We start from the raw sequence: 18,359 nt of genomic DNA on the forward strand, positions 1-18,359 counted from the left end.
GGCTTTAGCTAAGGTTCATGTTACACAATCAAAACTGGCTCGTGCTGAAGTCAATTGCAAACTGTTCCACTAATGTGGAAGTAGATTCAGTTGGTAACCCCAATGTTGTAGGAGACAAACATACTGAAAATCTAACATCTATTTTTTCTCTTGAATTTCTGTTCCTCTTGAAGTTCTGTTCCTTTAGTTATTTTGAGGGACTAAGCATAGACTCAGATTTATTCTAACATATTTCATGGATCAATGACAAAGGTGAAATCCTTATGTCTGCCTTTTTAACTCCATCCTTCACTGAACAAAAGAAGTTGGAAGGACAAGTCATTGTGTTCCAGCTTCCAGAAGAGACTGTCATTACTATGCTCAGGATCATGATTATTTAGGAAGGCATGTTAAGCTCTATGATACCCTTTAAACACACTCTAATTCTGTATGAAATATATTAGATTTCGAAGTACAGTTTGATGCTTTCTTTGTCCTTAGACAAGGTACCTTGAGGGAAACTGAATAAATAGAGCATTCACATTGCAGTAACACAAATATTACATCAGAGTACATAGGGGAAAATACTGGGTTTTAAAGGATGAGAACCAGGGAAGTTCTGGTTCCTGAACCAGTTCAAGCACAACAGCCCTGCTAAGGGTATGCAGACAAGAACTGGCTGTAGGGAAGCACAAGCCACTGGCTATGGAGCTGGCAGTGTCTTAGGGTCACCGAGCAGCCTGCCCGGCCGTCCTCTGTACCAGTCCTGCCCTTAACTGGAGGAACCAGTGCCAGCTGCTCCCTGCTCCAGGGCTTTCCCTCTCCCTGGCTCCCCAGACTGCTTACTCAATGTCTTGTGGCTTCTAGCCACGGAGTCATTTTGGATGATTAGGGTCAGGAGAGTTGGCTTCCCTTGGCTAGTGCAAAATTTCTGCATTAATGTTCTATACTGAAGAATGAAATCACTGGGAACTGGCCCCCTTCCCAGTACTGAATTTCACCCACAAATGCACCCACAGCTGAACCTAAGCTACTGTCTTGCTTCCTACAAGCAAGAACTATTCGTACGAGACGCAGTAGTCCAAGCTCCACACAGCTTTATCTATAGAAATAAAACATTGTATTACAAGCAATAATTCAATCACTAGACAAGCACTAAAAGTGTTAAATTATATGCAGAAAGGATGCATAGAAAAGTATGGATTTTACTGAGTCATTCTCTAAGAGTTATAGCTAATCCTATTCCTTTTATTAGGAGAATTACTTGCCATTGATTCAGATGGAGGCAGAAAGGCATCAGGATATGATAAAAAATATTAAAATCATATTTCAGTTTCCAACAGTGATAAGGGAGAATGTTCCAAATATAAAATATCTACTACTGTATGGAAGAAAGTAAAAAGGAAGCTACACAGACTTCCATAAGTGGTTCTAATTGGATCTGGATGCGTTTCTCCAAGCCTCCAAACACGCTGCTGGAACACTTGCTCAGTTTGGGATCTCACGTTGCATTAGCTGAGAGCTTTAAACTTATGACACATTTACTTCTAATACTCTAATTTATTTAGCGTGAACCACTGCAATTTTAGCAGCAGTTACAACTACATTTACTTAGTGATTATTTCTGTGGTGTGTATGTTGCTAAAATAAAATGTTTTGGACTAAAGAACAACTTGTCTCCTTAGCATGAAAGTTGTGCCTATAAAACACAGCATGTCAGTAAGAGATTGTAACATGATTTGTAACACCTTTTCTCACCACATAAGCTAACTACACATTTGACTGTAAATGCTGTTGAAAACCTCCCATAAATGTAGCTCCTTAAAAGTGAATTTATTAATGCATTATTTTGTGTAAGTAACACAAATTTCCCTTGGCTAATTCATGGAATTTGAGACTGTTCAAAGAAGTTGGCACCAGCTGCACACATACTTTAAAGTTTGGGAGTCCTACCACTTTGTTTCACCTGTACTCTTCCAGTGTATGGATTACAAGAACAATGGCCAGAGGCTGGACACAACAGTGGTTGAATTCTGGTACCCCTGTAAGTGGATGGTATTTTTTTTTAAGGTTGGTTTTCATTTTTATTTTTTAAGAGACATTTCTAAGCAGATGACTGTAATACTCAAGGTCTTGTGAGTGGAGCAGAGTGTCACAGAATCAGGAATCTAATCTACAGTGAGATGATGAACAAGTCATTTAAAGTAAGCCTGTGGAGGAACCAAGGTAATATTTTAAATCCCCCTAGACACCTGCTTTAACAAGCCTGGTTTAAACTTTGCTCCCATTTTAGCATGAACTTCACCCTCCACCCCAAAAGGGCAGAGTATGCACACACCATTAAATCCCTAGAACAGAGTATAAATAAGATTTAAGTGGTACTGTTTCACATTGCCTCCTCTGAGCAAAAGTCAGCTTCAAGCTGAGGAATTCCAGTAATGCTGCATTGGCACAGCGTGGTACTGCGGGACTTCAGCCTCAGATGAAATGCAATGCAAAAATGGAAAGTACAGAGGAATGGGTTGGCACAGGCACACTGCCAGCAAGGTCTGCCATTTGCTGATATCCAGGAGGTCTGTGCCCCTCATCTTTGTGTTCAGCAGTAAAAGGAAATTACAATAATGAAGAGTAACTCATTGCTGAAGTGGATCAACCTTAACAAGGAGATTTTGGGCTCTGGTGTGCTCCTGTCTGCAGGATGATCTCATGAGGTGACAACCTCCAGACCCCATTAGTAAGTGTTATATGGTCATCTGTGTTCAGCTGAGGCAATCCCATGGGCACTAATCTATGGGCACACTTCAACCAGTCAGTCAAGGCTTTTATGACGCAACAAATTTTCCCTTTGTTAATGGGAAACAAGGTACATTGTGCTCTATCTGCTTTGACAATGTTCCAAACCTCTTCAGTCATTTTGAGTGCACAGCTTTTCAATAGCTCTTTCTTCTGAGTACTTTTCTCCAGCAGGTTTCCAAATCTAACTAAATAGGCACAGACTAGTATCCTGTTTCTCACTATTGCTATTCAGAGAACCCCCTTTCCTAGACAGGGGTCTGAATGGAAGGCTGAAAATATAATTTTCCTTTGGAATGGGATTGGAAATTTCCATGACAGCTGGAAGTAGGATTCAGGCCTGAAATCCTGCACTTTGCAATGGATGTGGTTACTACAGAATAATCTTTGACTATTAGACAGGAAAAGATGACCTGACCTCAAAAGCTTTAAAGGACGAGAGAAAGAAACAGAGATAAGGAGTCTGCTATTTAGGAACAGCTTAACACGGTACTTATTATGGTAAAGGAGCCAGCAAAACCCTGGTAACAAAAGTTACTGTACTTTCAAATCTGCAGCTGAACAAAGACTGAACCTAAGAAATGTAACTGGAGCCTGGTGTGGCTCATCAACAAGAGCCTTCTCACTGTGTTCCTTTCCAATTCTTGCTGTTCTTACCCTTAACTAAGTGAAACTATTATAGTGAATTGAACAATAATTGCTTCATTGAGTTTGAAGAGCTATAAAAAGAGCAGACATATATTCACATTCACAAGGTGACTGATTTGATCATATGAACACATAGAAAGAACTTTAATCTCTTTCAGCAGCATATTGCAAGCATCATTTCATGTATTATCCTGAATACAACACCACATTCAACAGCAGAGGTGCCTTCGAAATGAGAGCAGCCAGAGGCTTGGAAATATCTGCTTTTCTGGTGGTTTCATCTGGCCAGGAAAACAGAATACAGCTTCTAAAATTACTTCTGGTTTTCTGCAAAAGCCCTACTTTTTAAAGAGATCACTTAGAAAGGCAGTTTATTTTCTGTAGGGGTTTCCCATTATATGCTTTTGTACAGTGCTGGATTATATCATTGATACGTTAAACGTTGTCAGGCTATTTGTAATGCCCCGACACATTCTGTACTTCTCAGTGTACAGGAATCACTTCCAAAGGCCACCAAAAAAAATTTTAAAAGTACTTCTTTTTGCACTCCATACAATTCAGGTCACCTCCCCAAGGCCTGCTCAAATCCTGCTTATTTCTCACCAGCAGAACGAGACAGAGGAAGCCGTCATTTTAAGGCTCAACCAGATTTGTTACAAAGCAATACTGTAAAACCTTCATTAAAAAAAAAAGGCAACATGATGAAGCCAGAAAGGATACAAACACCTGTATTTCTGTCTCAGATCAGGTGCAAGTCTTACCCTCCATTTGACAATGTGTTGCAAACCAGTGATTTCAGACTCCAGATTTTATGAGCTGTGAGTTTATTCCATCGACTCAACCTCATCACACAGGAGCCGCTCATACCGCTGCTCCCCGGCAATCCAGAGCACACTGAGGCATTCTAAATTTAGTTCCCAGAGTTACTTGAACACTAAAAACACTTCATAATAGAACCAAACACGCCTCTCATACATTAGTGCTTTACTTGACAATACATCATATTTAGAGCTTCCTTTTCTGGACAGCAGTAGGGAACAGCGTGGCAACCTCCTGTGGTAATTGCCCACCCCACCGTTTCCACACAGTGGAAGCAATAGCAGGTTCCTGGCTGCCTAACTCAGCCATACCACCCACAGCTACCATATGTTCCACTCCCCAGGTTAATAAGAATGGTTTTTCACCTTTCCCTCCCAGCAACAAATGTCAGCAATGCTTAGAGCCATAAGCTCTTTATTTAATATTGAAGCAAAACAATAAGAACTTGACCGGAGTGCCAAAACTTGACAAAGTATCCTGAGTACGAAGCTCTACTCTATTTCATTTTAATTAGTGTCCTTTGCAATTAGATAAATGATGAAGAGCACATGGGGACTGCCAAGATGAATCAAGGACATCTGGTAACTTTAACATTTCAACATGAAGCTGAGTAGGTACTGCTCTCAGATACTCTTCTGTGCTATTTGAAATCACTAAAATAATACACAGTTAATACAAATTTCAGACCACTGAAAGGCTTTTGAATCTTTTCATGGGTAGCCTTACTAGTCATCTGTCATACAACACACATCTGATCAGCTATCCTGTTGAATTACCTGTTACTTCCCCAAGATCTCATTATAAAAGGAGTTTCTAGAATAGAGACAAAACCACACTGAACTTATCTGCATTATAGTTTCTTAGAAAATCCAACTGCTTCTGAGTTCCTAGTGCCTAATCATCAACTGAAAACTGCCCTTTTTTTTTTTGGATACTTGCATGGATATGCATTCTCTCGAGGCCTGTGACTCACTGATGATGCAGTACACACAAACCTGAAAAAATAAAAACAAAATCCATCAATGACATCATCAGCTGCAACTGTGACCTACCTCCTCAGAAAGAACTGCAATGGTTTTTTGCCCCCCCTCAAACCCACCTGGCATTCCTAAATAAACAGATGTTAAAAGATAAGTGGTATACTGGAAAACAAAAATAATATATATATATATACTTTGAGATACTCTTTCAGAAGCTCTGCAGTTTTCTGTTGCTTTAATAGCTTTTGGCTGTGAAAGACTGAGACTAACTGCAGCAACCACCTTTTTAAGTCTCATGGCTTTTACATATTCACGAGATTGCAATCGGCTCAGTCAACGCAGTTGCCGGAAACAGCCTAAAATTAGTTTGGCTCTGAAATAATTCACCAAACAGAAGACAGATTTACAGCAGCACCTGACATGCAGAGGTAATTACTACAATGCAGAGAACAACAGGTTTCAGCAAGCTACTGTCCTTGTTGTAATCCATTAAAATTTGGGGATAGTTTTGCAGGTGAGGCTTGTGATTTGGTCATTTTTCAAGGTATATCTGACATTAAGGATATAATTCCTTCCCATGTGTACAAGCTATTTGAAATGTCTGGCAATTACACCTGCTCATTGTTGGTATTTATGGATTTGATAGCTCTGAAAACAGCTTTTCAGCAGCAATGAATAAAACAAGCCAAAATGCCTTTCACAGATGAAAGACACACAGTAAAATATCAGCTGCAGTTTGTCTTCCATGGACTGGCTCTTTCAAGTTTCATTTGGTGTAACATCTTCTACTTATGAACTCCCCTTTGCCAGAACATCAAATGTGGAGCTATCAGTAATGTATCATTTATTAGTCCACATGGCCATTCATATGCTGAGCTTGAACATAAACGCCAGCAGTTTTGTTCCTAAGTGCTGGAAATGGCTAACTATGATCCCAAACCTCCTTCTTGGGAATTCATAGAATCACTGAATTATTTAGGTTGGAAAATATCTTTAAGATCATCAAGTCCAACCACTAACCCAGCACTGCCAGGTCACCACTAAGCCACGTCCCTCAGCACCACACGTACAGGGCTTTTAAATCCCCCCAGAGATGGGGACTCCACCACCTTCCTGAGCAGCCTAGACCAGGGCTTGACAACCCTGCTGGGAAAGAAATTGCTCCTCATGTCCAAGCTAAAATGCCCCTGGCAGAACTTGAGGCAGTTTCCTCTTGTCCTATCCTTTGTTACTTGGGAAACCAACTACCACCTGGCTCCATCCTCCTTCCAGAGAGTTGCAGAGAAACTATTCTATTCTATTCTATTCTATTCTATTCTATTCTATTCTATTCTATTCTATTCTATTCTAATTCTATTCTATTCTATTCATTTGCTATCTATTACTTGTTGTTTTCCTTCAAGGTCCTCAATTTAACAAGAAGGCTTTTATTCAGGCTAGATGTGAGGAGGAGGTTCTTCACCATGAGAGTGGTGAAGCCCTGGAATGTGTTGTCCAGGGAGGTGGTCGAGGCCCCGTCCCTGGAGGTGTTTAAGAGCAGGCTGGATGAGGCTCTGTCCAGCCTGATCTAGTGTGGGGTGTCCCTGCCCGTGGCAGGGGGGTTGGAACTAGATGATCCTTGTGGTCCCTTCCAACCCTGAATGAAACTATGAAACTATGAAACAGGCAGAAGGTCTCCCCTCAGCTTCCTTTTCTCCAGGCTGATAAACCCCAGCTCCCTCAGCTGCTCCTCGGCAGCCCTCTTCTCCAGACCCTTCACCAGCTCTGTTGCCCTCCTCCGGACACACTCCAGCACCCCAATGTCATTCTCGTAGTGAGGGAGCCCAAACTGAACCAGTATTGGAGGCGCAGCCTCACCAGCGGCCAGCTGAGGGGCACAGTGTCCCTCTGGCCACTTCTCAGCACAAGGTTTCCAGAGAGGACATTTTCACTGAAATACCGTGTCCGTAACGGCCGCTCTCCCTCACGCCAACCCACTGGGATTTCAAAGCCACTCCTCAGAGCCTTGGCCTGGCAGCCAGACCGGGGCAGCGATGCCCCCACGCCACGAGCTTACGCTCGGGCCCGGTCCTGGCAGCGAGCGGGAACCCGCGGAGGCGACACCGGCGCCGGAAACGATGAGCGCAGGGAAATCCTGAGGCAGGGATTAGGTAATAGGGAACGCGCTCTCAGGTTTCCTTCGGGTTCCTGTGAGGAACCTACGCGTCTGGCTGCCTCCGCATGACTCATCACATCGGCGCGGCTGGCAGCGCGCCTGCCCTCCACCTGCCTCCCCCCCCCCCCGCCCCGGTCGCCTCGCCGCCCGTTCGTCCCGTCCGTTCTTGCCGCGAGCCGAGCCTCCCCCTCAGGCCGCAGCCCCAGCCCTTCGGCCCCCTCAGCGCCGCCCGCACTCCCGCCACTGAGACGCGCGCTCCCGCCACTGAGAAGTGCACACCCCCCCCCCCCCGCCCCGTCCCTCTCACCCGCGGCGTGCGCGACCCCGCGAGTCCGGCTCGAGAGCGCGCGCGCAGGCGGTCCGTCGGGCGGGAGGCGGCTGCCGGCGGCGGGCAGGGAGCTCTCTGCGGGCGCAGTGCTGATCCGCCGGCGGGCGGCCGGGAATGCGAAGCAATGGCCGCGGGCGGCTCGGGCAGCGGCAGCGGCGGCGGCAGCGCGGAGGAGAAGACCTACCGCCGCTTTCTCGAGCTGTTCTTGGGCGAGTTCCGCGGGCCCTTCGGGGCAGAGCCGGCACCGGCTCCCCCTCCGGCTGCCGACGCCGCCCCGGCCACCACTGACGAGGAGCCCGGGGCAGAAGGAGAAGCGGCAACGGCCGCCGAGGCTGAGGAGGGAGAGGGTGAGGGCGACGCCGACGCCGGCGACCCTCAGCCGCCCGCCCCGCCGCCGCCTCCCCCACCGCTGCCCCCGCTGCCCCGGCCGCTCTCGGAGTACATCACGGAGGAAGAGGTGGAAGGCGAGTGCCTGGACCTCTGCCTGCAGCAGCTCTACAAGTAGTGAGTGCCGGGCCGAGGAGAGGGAGGGCAGGGAGCGGGGCTGAGGGGAGCCTCATGTGTGAGGCTGAGGGAGACCCCCTCCTCGTGTGAGGGAAGGCAGGGGCAGGTTGTGGGGCTGAGGGGAGCCTCATGTGTGAGGCTGAGGGAGACCCCCTTCTCGTGTGAGGGAAGGCAGGGGCAGGTTGTGGGGCTGAGGGGATCCCTTCTCTGTGTAAGGAATCTGCAGTGTGAGGCTGAGGGGACCTCCCGCTCCGTCTGGGGGTAGGAGGCACTGGGGCGGTTGGAGCCCCCCATGCCGGCGGCCGATAGCAGGCTGTGGGGTTGAGTGAGACCGTCCTGCTGTGCAGGCGAGGGCAGGGGGCTTGGGGAGGGGAAGGTCCCCCAGGCAAGGAGTTAGGGACTTTGGTGGTGCCGAGCTCCTGGGGATCAAAGCGTCCTGCTCGGTTCTGTCCCCACCTCTGCTCTGTGCCCCTCTCCTTTCGCCGGGACAGGGAGCGAAGAGGCGAAGGAAATAGGCAAGGGAGAGCCACGAGCATCCATCTGGAGAGCAGCTTGCCTGGGGAGGGAGAGTGCTGAGGGAAACGTCTCACGCTCTGGTGCCAAAGCAGGAGGGGGGTTTGCCTGTGGTTGATTGTACTGAGGCTTGAAATTGAATTGTTCCCTGCGTGAGGGTTTGTAAATGGGGAAACCGCTGCCAAGAAAGAAGAAAGGGGAGAACAAGGGGCAAGGAAAGAGAGGCTGTCTACCCCCTTCCCCTTTCCAAAAAGAAAAAAGCAGAACCACATCGAGAAAGCCACAGCATGTATTTACAGACCGGGGTAGAAAGCCTCAGGAGAAAGCTATTCATAATCATGGGGCTCTTCCTAACGTCAGCTGGGGAAAGCCAGCTCTGCTCTGCTCTGCTCTGCTCTTCTCTGTACGGAGGCAGTTTCCAGATCTGTGCTTTCTAAAGGCTGGTACATAAAGAGGAAACAGATGGGATCTATTCCCAGTGTGAAAAGTCTGTGGACTGAAACCTAAAGATCAGTTACCAGTGCCTTGTATTATGCTCAGCTTTGGCTTTGAAGGCTGGAAATAGAAATCGTTGTTAGTGGTGTTTCTTTAGGAACCTTTTTGAACTGATGCCACGGGAGGAGACAAATGAACCTGTGAAAATATGCACAGCACACCGGGGAGCTTTCTGCCATTGAGCCACTAATTGTAATGAGAGGTGTTACTCAGTCACTAAATAAATAAATAAAGAACCGGGTTTTACAACTGCATGGTCTGTTTCTGTTCAATTCTCATCTGCTCTCTGCCTTTGTGGATGATAGGCACAGCACAATGATAGCTGCAGAGGACAAAGCTCTCCTCTTCACACATGCTCACCCTGCCACCTTTGGAAAAGTCTTTCTCTGGAACACAGCAGCACATTCATAGGATGTGTCAGAGAGAGGCAGGTCCCTTCTACCTATTTAGAACACATTTTGCTATTTTTAAAGCAGGCTTGTGAAATCAAAAGTCAGATTAGTGCAAGTAAAGTTTTAGCCATAGAGCAGAATATTGCAAAGTATTATTTGAAGTACAGCTATAAAATGATTTTGAACTTGAATTCTTCCCCTGCCCCCTTCTCTCTCTGCATGTCCCTATACCCCAGGACAGACAGACCTAGATTCCCCATATTCTTAAGGAAAATAATATATTTTGAGAGGATTATTTATGTAAGGATAGCTCTTGCCAGGTTGCCTATTGGTTTTTGTTGGTGGCTTGGGGTTTTTTTTTCAGCCTTTGTACAAATCTTTGATGCTTCTGATGGCTGCTGAATGAAGCAGCTCTTTGGTTTTGTTTAGGGTGAAATCAATGCAGAATTCATTTCACAGACACATTATGGAGCAAAAAGTAGTCATCTACCTCAAAATTAAGGGATTGTATTGTAAGAAAATTGTTTTCCAAAGGCTTAACTATTTTGTCAGTGGGTAGATAATGTATTTTCAAATAGTAAATTAATATCTTTCACCTGAAGATAGCTAGACAGCTATAAATCAAGTCTATCAAACATAACTGCAAAATGTCATTCTTTAAAACATATTGTAAAGCATGGTAAGACAAATCTAATAACTTTCAGTGCAGAGAGCTAAGCTGAGGTAGCTTTTTCTTGAGTGATGGTGGAATCTGAGGTAAGTGCAAGTGTAAAACTGTTCTTCAGGTAAAGTATTGTATTTTTAGCACACTCTCCAGCCACCAGAGAAACTTAAAACTGTCACAGGATTATATACCAGGCAAAAGTAGAATGTCTTCTCCCCTTCTGCATCTCAGGGTTCAGCTGGTCAGATGATTCCAGAGATGGGAAACTTGATGCATATGAATAAAGCTACTTTTGTGCCAAACGGTTCTTACAGTGTTAAAACCAAACCAAAAAGCACATGAAGCCCCATGTGAAGGGGAAGGTTCCATTGGTATGTCATTTGCAAGAAAGACTATACTGTGAAGGCATGTTTTCTGTAACTATATATTAGTCAAATGACTGGTTTGCATTATATGTAGCATGAGGATAAAACCCATTACTGTGAAAAATCCAACAGCTGTTTTCCAGCTATTTTAAGCACACAGCTTTAGTTCGTCTTGAGGGAAGTAAGCCTGTCTCAGAAATGAGAGCATATTGCCAATCATGGAACAATACAAGTTTGCTGCCACTGTGCAGATCAGTATCAGAAGAGTTCCTATTTATGAGATGTTTCTGCTATTTGCTGAAAGACTCATACTCCCCTTTGTGACTTCCAGTTCCTGGTTTCTTTCTAGAGACAGCATATGCTTGGAAAATTAGATTAATGTAATCTTTATATCTGAGTGCCACAAATTGTGTGCTGTGTGCTTTCGTGGTGATCCTCAACTGAATTAAGCTGATCAGTGGGAGGTACCTTAGATGGAGAAAATCATCAAAAAGGAAGGGCATTTGAGGAGTTGCAGTGGAACATTGGCTGAGAGTTTGAAAGTTCCTCTTGTGATACTCTTCTAGAATATCTTTCCTCCCACCCCAAGGGAAAGCTATATAATTTAAACAGTTTCTGTGTGGCAACAAATATACTGAGGACTTAATCTGTTGACTATGAGACCTCATTACTTGCTTCCAGTGATTCAAGAGCAGGTCTCATTTCTGACTTATTTCAAAGGAAGAAGTTACTGACTTGAAGTAACAAAGTTATATTCTGCTCTGTCCTTTTTCTGCTGATATTTTTATTGAATGTATTTAAAAAGCAGGCTCTTGACAAGACAGCTGAAAAAATAATCAACAAGGATGTGGTTGCTAAGAGAGGAGAGGGCTAGACTGAATTAAATAGTGCACCCTCAGAAGTTGTGGCACTAAGGAGAACAGAATGATAATTTGAAATATTCAGTTGCATATTGTCCTTGCTTTTCTCTTTCTTTCTCCTTTCCTCAAGGCTTGATGGGCATAGATACAGTTGGTATCGTTTGAAGGTTCAGGGTTACTCACAGCTAAGAGAGCTGACATATTTCTCCAGGGTTGAGATTTGCAAAGCATGGTAAGTGAAATTAAAAATAAAATTGACTTTGATGTCATCTTAAGTGCTTATCTAAGGTGCAGATGACAAAATTAGCATTCTTCCTCTGACTTGGAGCATGGAAAGAAAAACTTTTAAGCACTGCCCTTTTAGATCTTTTCACAGAGTACTGTGCCATGTTCACAGAATGTGAATCATAGATCCCAAGTTTAGGATTCAAAAGTGCAATACTTAAAGTGAGATTTGAAACAAAAAAAAAACCACACACCAAAAACCTTAAAAAATGAATCTTTATTTTTGTTTTAGAAAGAAATACTTTTGGGGGGGGGGTGAGGTTTAGGTATTCCCCACAGTTTTGCTATGGTAAATCAAAAAGGCAATGTAGCTTTTGATGTTGGAGCTGGGTAGAACGCAGGCAGTAAATAAGGTTGGAAGTTTTGCTCTTCAACTCATAATTGGAAGCTAAAGAGGAAGAACTTTTCATGGTGATTCTACATGAGCAGAAATATTTTTTTTTATAAATTAAGGTTTCAGCTTGAAAACAATGTTCTGTCTGTTGTCTCCATCACTGATGAGTGAAGAAACTGTATCCTCTCCCTTTAAAAAACAGGTGTACATGGTTTTAACTTGCTTTCTTAACCCTTATCATATGACAGCTGGTGGTGTTGTCCCTATCTGTAAGATGAAAGTGGTGTGTTATACTAAATTGGCTTTCTTAGCATCATATTAAAAAGCCTGTGATGTTTACTCTTCTAATTCATCCTTTATCACCTGTCCTGTTGATTGCAGTGTTAAAGTCCTATTAGGAAATACAATTATCTACTTGCCATCTCTAATGTTAATCACAAAGGTCAACCAAAAAGAAATGCCATCCTCATTAAATGGTGCTTGTTTCTTCCTCTTTTGTGAGGCCTTACTATGGCAGTGATGATAATGTTGGCCTGTGCTCCCAGGATATGCCTGGAGTAGAGATTGGATGCACCTTTTTTGAGACCTTTCTGATGGTTAATGAGGAGGCTTGACAGAAACTGTCACAATATCCCACCTCCAGCTTTGGTGATGATTTGGTTCTGCACCTTGGCTTCTTTCTTGGTAACGATATGACCATGTTATGGCTGAGATAGGAAAAGGGAGGCACAGCAGGTGGTACTTGTGTCAAAGTCTCACTGGAGCCCCCTCCAAGGTTAGGAATCTCTTCCTGAGCGTAGTTGTCCAGCTGGCTGCTGCCAGCCACGTGCTATATAGTGAACAACAGTAGCCTGGGGTCCTGGATGCCAAGTGAGCACCAAACCCTGCCATTAAGATGTGGAACTGTGTTAGTATGGCTGCTGACACCAACATCCTCACACTCAAGGGATTTTGGTCCTAGAAATCATGGTGCTTCTCTATAAAGAAATTGTAATGTGATAGAAGTGTAGGCAGAAAGTTGAGAGTTTCAGTATTGTTACTACTCTTCAGTATTGTCTTATTACTCTTGAAGAGAACCCACAATGAAATTGAGCCCATGCGTTGGATGGTGGTGATATCACAGCACAGAGTTGGACACATTTCATACACTTCAGACTGGAAATCATCATGAGCTACAAATAGGTGGTATTTAGTGGTAATCACTTTCAAAACACAACTGATGGTCTACACAGTGAGAGATTCTTTACATTGCTTTTAAAACATATTCAGTTCAGCACCCACGCTTTTAAAAATACTGAATCAAATCAAATATTGTGATACTCCCTTTGAAAAAAAGGAATATCAGTTAAAATGAGCTGTTTAAACAGCAGAGCTGCATTTCATCATGGGTAACATATATGGTGACATTTCAAAACTTACTAATTTAGGATTCAAAGGATGCTGAGTTCTTCAAGTGCAGTGGTGACTGTGCTTGGAAGCTGCTTTATATAGCATTAAAAAACCACTAATTTATAGTGATTATGGGAATATATTAATTCCAGTGATTTTATTTCAATGAAAATTGCTGGTAGTGCAACAAAGTAAAGGGAATTAATTTTGTAAGGAGCTTTTCACACCCAGATTTTTTTGACCCAAGAGGAATTTGCACAGATTCTACTATGCCTGGTGAAGCTGTTCGCTTTTGATTGAAGAGTTAGATCTGTGCTAACACATTCTTTTTTTGGACCTTATATAACCAATGTTGAAACTAGATTGAGTTACCAAGAAAGAGTATCTATATCAATCTGTATGATACATTTTACTTGTAATATGTCACTTTGAATTTAGAAGGCACTCAAAAACCTTTGGCTAACAGAAAACTTACTGGCCATCTTGTGCCATCTCTTGGATGTGATGACCATGGTTGGCTTCATTCCCATGGGCAGTTTGTTTAGTAATTCTTTTTCTCACAAAACTCTTTGCATAGGATATTTTTTATCCTTGAAATTCCTCACTGGAATGACTTTCAAAGATGCAGTGTTTCTCTACCTGTACTTTGAAGAAAAGGTAGTCTGTTCAGTTGTGGTTCTTGTCACTGAAGCTTTTAAATATTTTTTGCTGAAGTTAAGGTGAAACTTTTGGGTTGCTTTAGACTATTTTAGTAGAAGTTTCAGTGCCTTGGCTGCTGCCAGTGGCGTAAGCTCTCATTCATTTTATGTTGTCATGCTAAAATGCATACATGATCATATTAAAAGCAAAAGCAACAGGGCATATAGTACTCAGATAATGAGAGTACTCTTTCTTCCCATATTTGATGTCACTCTGAAATAATCTCTGGCTGTTCTGCACCATTTTTTTTTTCCCTTTCGCATCATTTGGTGCATAGACTTTTTTGGTTTGTTTTCTCCTAGCAAGTATCCTCCTTGGCTAGGCAAGAGATGTGAGAAATGAGATGAAATGGAGTTAACACTTTAAAACATTAGATGTTCTTTGAACCATGCTTGCAAGACTGCCTTATGCAATGCAAGCATGATTACATAATGCGTGTGGCTTTGAAGAATTTGTGCTGGACAATATGTGTCCATGACATGTCAGTAGCCTATGACATGCTACTAAACCATAAATGGTCATTGTTACATGTTGTAATGTGGGTCTTGTCTCAATTTGGGTTAGCTGAAATCAGCCACTAAACAAGTATCTTGGATTTTTGTTGTTGTAACATAGTGGTGATTAGATAAAATGAATGCAGATTGTGGACTTGTTTTACAGAAACATTTCTGCTGTGCCTTTGTACTTCATTAGGAAGAAGCAACATTACCCACCTTTAATAAGGCATTTTATAAAGAAGTAATCATGGGAGTCATAAATTAGAGCTGCATGGGAAATATCTGCCCTTGGGTACCTCCATAATTAATACAGAAGTTAAATGAGTTAACTAGGTTGCAGGATTACCTCAGTTTATGTTTGTATTGGATGGAAAACAGCTAGAGGCCACTAACAATTGAGTAGCTGAAGCAACATTTTAATCTGTAGTGCTGCTCACCAGTTCTGAACTCTGCATCAGTTGAAAAGTTTGCTGTGTTTTGTTCCTAGTGCAGGATTAAAAAGATGACTGTGAAACTTTGCTTGTGGGAAAGTGTGCATGGATGCAGTCAAGTCTGAACTGGGAAGCATTTGTGCTGTTGGTTAGCTGCAATCATGATAAAAGGAATATTTGATTAATTGGGTTAAATTCTGGGTAGCTCCTTAGAGTTAATTTTCTCAGAGGATATGATTTTGAAGCTGTATTTGCTGGCCTCTCATGATCCAGTAAAGTCTGTTAAATTGTGCCTACCAATTTTTCAAGTGCAGTTTCTTTTGCTCTTCATTTGCATTCAAGAATTTGAGTACTTTCTCTTGTTTGAGAAGATGTTGTTTTTTCTTGTAGGCTCTGTATTTCCATCATGATGTAACTAAAAAAAGAAGCAGTGTATAAAAATAGGCCTTGGCATGTTAACATCTTGGCACAGTCTCTAGGGCTGTTCCTTTCACCTCAGGCTATGACCTTCTTACTGAGGTTCAAAAACCTGAAATGAATGTGGTAAGTTATTCCTCATTAGTGTTAGGAACAGTGTACTCTGCATGTTGCAGTAATTACCTTCTAGAGGGATTGTTTTACTTTCAGTCCTACCATGATGCTGTGGAAGGCTGAACCTTCCCCCCCCCAGTTCTGGCTGAGGATTCAACAAATGGTCATCCCTTTTCTTTTGCTGTTTCTCAACAGAAAATGTTTGGTAACTAAAATTTGTGTTTTCCATGCATCCAAGCTTTACATGCAATGAGCCTTTGCTCAGTTAGACATTGCTTGGTTAGTTATTAAATTATTTGATACCATTGATAAAGCTCATCATACAATTACTATTTTTTCATAAGGTATTTGGTTTATTAGTTTCTAATGGATCACCTGAAAATGAAGGGAAACATTCAGTTCCTGTTGGAACTGACACCATCCAGTTGAGGATGGTGGGAAAATACCTGAAACTCCTACCTGCATAAAAGTAGGAATTTAATAAGGGAATATAAACTAATTGCAGACACACATACAACATGATGTATGTTTTAAACTAAAGCTTTTGCAAGTAAGTGTCATTCTGTTCATCTCATCCCTGTATTTGAGGCAAGCATGATTGAATGCATGTATTTATAGATGAAAGTGCTTATCTTTAAAGTTTCTGCTTTCAGCTGTCTTATTATCACTTTCTTCTGAAAAGCTGTGTAAAAACCTACCTGCTAAATAATAAGAGGTCAGAAGCTCAATATTACTGGAGATTAAGAGGGACACTGTTTGGGGAACAGATCTACTTTGTGCTTGCAGAGCATGGGTGTACTGCATTGTTCTTATTTCTCTTTTCTCACTGGAGTGTGCTCCACAGAGAATAAGAAATGTATCTATTATAAATAAATTTAATCTCTCATCTTCTTGGCACTCCAAAAATGTTATGTCAGACTCTAGGAGAAAGTTAACGACTCCAAATCCTAGTGTTCAAATGTGAATTGTTGGTGAAAGTTCCTCCAATAGAAATAACTATTGATATAAATACTGTGAGGTCTTCAATTGTCATTGAACATCTTAACATTTTGACACATGGACATGATTTCAAACTGCTGCTATTACATGTGATTCCTCTGTGGTGGCAAATAGTAGTAACTAGTAGTAGAATCATAGAATGGTAGTGGTTGGAAGGGACCTCTGGAGATTCATAGAATGATCTGAGTTGGAAAAGACCTTGAAGATCATTCATTTCCATCCCCTCTGCCATGGGCAGGGACACCTTCCACTAGCCCAGATTGCTCAAGGTTGGCCTTGGACACCTCCAGGGAGAGGGCATCCACAACCTCCCTGGGCAACCTGTCACAGTGTCTCACCACCCTTACTGTCCATCATCGAGTCCAACCCACACCCACCAAAGCAGGAACTTAAAAGCAGTTTTGACTAGTAAGTAGTTTTGATGTGCTCAGAAAGGATGAAACTTGAACTGTATTCATGTCTTAGAAATCTAAAGAGAAAATGAGATGTTACTCATTTATGATACCTGATAGATCAGAAGAAAGGGAATCAAAATCCATGAGAAGAATTTCCTGCCATCTAAGCAGAGGGTTAGCATTATCACCCTGTCACACTTGTGCCATTCCCTCTGAAATAAGTGGAGAAAAGAAGATGCAGTTTCTGGAAGAGTCTGGCTGGGGCTGTCTCCAAGGCTACTGGGTGGAGAGGAGATCTGAGCCTATATTAAGTAATCTGATCCTCTTCCCCAGTGCATTGTTCATCTGAGAATGAATTTTAAGTGGTTTAAACTTTCCTCATTGGTGTTAACCTTTTTCAGTTTGACTGATTACAAATGACCCAAATGATCATAGAGAATACTTCAATTGTGGCTAATTACACTGGATACTAATTTTAGGAAAACATTTGGGGCTGTCAAATGCTTTTGGTTTAGCACCTCACAAAATCAAGTTGGTGCAATTCGTATTCACTTTGGTTTTCTTAGAGCTGTTGCTGTTTGCAACATACAATGCAGTCATTCTTCAAAGCATCAGACAAGCCATGAAGTTTTAAATCCAGCTCTGAGAATTAAAGGAAAAAAGAATTTCTCCTACAAAATTGCTAAATATCCTGAAATATTTTCCTCTTAAAAAAAAAATAATCTAACAAACTCTCTCAGTGTCTTGGGAGGTTTGAAAAGCAAGTTTTGCCAGCAGGGAGTAAGAACAGGCATTTTTAATTCTCTGAAAAACACTTTTTACAGTCTTCCTAATTAGTTGAAAATTTGATGCAGAAAGGAATGAACTGTAAATATTTTGCTTTTTTTTTTCTACTGTCAAAGGTGTTCTTCTAGGTCTCTTAATGTAGTTCTATATTAAATAGATGAAAGCAATTCCAGAATATACAATATATAGGTGGTTATTATTATAATCTGAAGTTGGAAAGCTGTTTCACATAGCTGAAGCTTGGAGTGAGAAACAAAAATACTGCAAAGCTTGCCAAGAAATTGCACAAGTTGGTATCATCCTGAAAGTACCCTTCAGAACCATAATTCTCCAGTGCTTCCTCTGGGCCACAATTTCATCCACTTTACAGAATTGTGTTTTTTTCCCCCCTGTAAGAAAAGGTTAGGTGAGATATGATGCAGTAAGTGATTGAGCCTGTGCTGGTCTGGGGTGTTTCTGAGCTGTTAGCCCATCAGGTGAAACCTGGACCCTTTTGCACATCAACAGACTGTAATGAA

The 18,359-nt window shown here is 42.4% G+C and overlaps 1 protein-coding gene across 1 annotated transcript in view; it reads left to right on the top strand.

The window, feature by feature from the left end:
• Nucleotides 1-7,439: 7,439 nt before the first annotated feature.
• PPM1E (protein phosphatase, Mg2+/Mn2+ dependent 1E) overlaps nt 7,440-18,359 on the top strand; it is a 68,564-nt gene continuing 57,644 nt past the window's right edge. The window contains 3 exon segments of the mRNA XM_068154796.1: nt 7,440-7,497; nt 7,500-7,732; nt 7,734-8,206. Of these exon segments, the coding sequence (XP_068010897.1) occupies nt 7,440-7,497; nt 7,500-7,732; nt 7,734-8,206 (764 nt within the window).

This window comes from Melanerpes formicivorus, unplaced genomic scaffold (assembly GCF_026170545.1).
Source record: "Melanerpes formicivorus ecotype bairdi unplaced genomic scaffold, bMelFor1.0.p_v2 SCAF_29, whole genome shotgun sequence".
NCBI lineage: Eukaryota > Metazoa > Chordata > Aves > Piciformes > Picidae > Melanerpes > Melanerpes formicivorus.